General features: G+C 36.1%; 1 protein-coding gene across 1 annotated transcript in view; it reads left to right on the plus strand.

Moving 5' to 3' along the window:
• Positions 1-131, plus strand: part of LOC145016685 (uncharacterized) — a 1,547-nt gene extending 1,416 nt beyond the window's left edge. Inside the window, exons 2-3 of the mRNA XM_078974933.1 lie at positions 1-13; positions 121-131. The exon at positions 1-13 is cut by the window's left edge and continues 704 nt beyond it. Coding sequence (XP_078831059.1) covers positions 1-13; positions 121-131 — 24 coding nt within the window. The remainder of the gene's footprint in view (positions 14-120) is intronic.
• The last annotated feature ends 1,962 nt before the right edge of the window (positions 132-2,093 follow it).

Below are 2,093 nucleotides of genomic sequence, written 5' to 3' on the forward strand. Positions count from 1 at the left end.
GATTTCAAGTGTCGTATTTTGGTTTAAATAAAATTAGGATATTAATTATGTTTTCTATGTTGTGGGTTGTTTGATTTTTTTTTTTTTTTTTGTATTTTTTTGTACTTATTTAAATGTTAGGTTTAATGTAATTTTTATTTTAATTAATGAAATGCTTTTTATTTTTAATTAAATTTTATGTTTCATATTAATTTAAAAATTATAAATCATAAAAATTAATTTTATTTAATAAAAAAAAGTGAGGGAAGAGCTTCCCACCCATTCCTTAGCTTTTAGGTGAGGGAAAGGAAAGTGAGGGTAGGGATGTCAAAAAGTCCCGTGGGACCCCGAACCCGTGGGGCCCCGATCCCGAATGGGGAATATTTGTTTAAAAAATCGGGGACAGGGGCGGGGGCAGGGGCAATGTTAACCCCCGTTTTAGTTTCGAGGGCGGGGGCGGGGGTGGGTAGTCCCGTCTCGAACCCCAATGGGGACCCCGTTAATATATTATTTATATTAATATATATTAATTATAAAAATATAATAAATAATAGCAATGATTTTAAACTTCCAAAATTCAATTAAATATCATGTTTTTAAGTTTATAGTATAACATTTTTAGGATGTTATAATATTTTATTTTAAATATATAAACTTATGCTATAAATAACTATTTTTATCCAAAATGGTTTCTTTTAGCTCAAAAAATAACTTATTTTAGCCTAAACAACACCTTCCTTCGCCCAAAAAAAAAGGAAACCCAAACGGGGGTGGGGGTGGGGGTAATCCTGAGATTTGGGGGCGGGGCGGGGGCGAGGGATGGGAGGCTAGAGATTTCGGGGGAGCGGGAACAGGAAAATTTCAGGGGCGGGGGCAGGGGACGCAATCCCCGCCCCGTTTGCCCCCGTTGACATCCTTAGTGACGGAAAGGAGGGGTATGTCCCACAAAAAGTGAGGGAAGTTTCCCTCCCACATCCTCCGGTCTTAGGCTTGGATAGACTGTCAAACTATTAAGAAATAATCATTGTGAAACTTAGTGTACATAACTATGAAACATTACTTGCTATCGAAGACTTATATATCTCCCTCTTTGTGTTGAGTCGCGAAAGAAGTCTTCACTTGTTGTGGAACAACATTTAGAGCCACAATTTGTACTGTAATCCACCACCTCGACATCTCACACACCAACTTGATCTCGTTCTTCGGATTAATCTTGCAAAGCTCAACTTTCGCAAGAATGCTATTTAGTGTCGCAGTCTTGAAGCAATATTTATCTGGCAAGTGCATCATACAATTTTTCATCACTTTATTAACCATTGTTTTGTAAACAATACCCCTTGGTTCTTGTTGAATCTGTCCATCTCTCATCTTATCATGCCACTTTCTTGATCGCAAAGGCCAACACAAATCTTCTTCTAAAAATCCGCGATCTCTACATCCATCTTAAATAACTCCATAAAGTAAAATATGATCATCTTCTTTTACTGCAAAAGTTGATTCACATACTTTGTCTTCTCTTTAGAAAGAATAGAATACAATATGAATCAATCATATGAATTCAACTGTGGTAGATCAGCAAAAGAGAATGCACAATCTTGGTTGTCATTTCCCCTTAACACTTTGAATTTGTGATTCAAAAATTCATCATTCATAATCTACATCAAAGAGGTATATAATTCTAACTTGATATATTCATTTGAATCAATGTTATTATGCTAGTTAGGATGAATACCTTGGAAAGTTCATATTTGCATGTATAATAGAGAAAACATAGATCCAAGGTATTTAGGGTGGCATGTACACTTAGAAGTGTTAGAATGCTCAAAACGCAGCAGTGGTATCAGTGCCTAGACTTGTTTTCAACTATACTTGACGCAAATTGCTGAAAAAAATCGATTTTCTTGCTTTCTGGGCAGTGGACTCGCCGAGTCCATGAAGAAAATCATCCTACTCGTCGAGTAGGTTGATACACTCGACGAGTAGGAGCCCCAGGCAACATATTTTCGAGTTTTTTTGGCTAGAAATGGACTAGGAACATTACCATAAGTTGTTTTTGAACTTATAAACTTGTTTTTGATGTGGTAATGTTCATGCTAATCCAATTTCAAAGATAA

The sequence above is a fragment of the Lactuca saligna genome, chromosome 9 (assembly GCF_052625555.1).
Source record: "Lactuca saligna cultivar CGN05327 chromosome 9, ASM5262555v1, whole genome shotgun sequence".
Classification (NCBI taxonomy): Eukaryota; Viridiplantae; Streptophyta; class Magnoliopsida; order Asterales; family Asteraceae; genus Lactuca; species Lactuca saligna.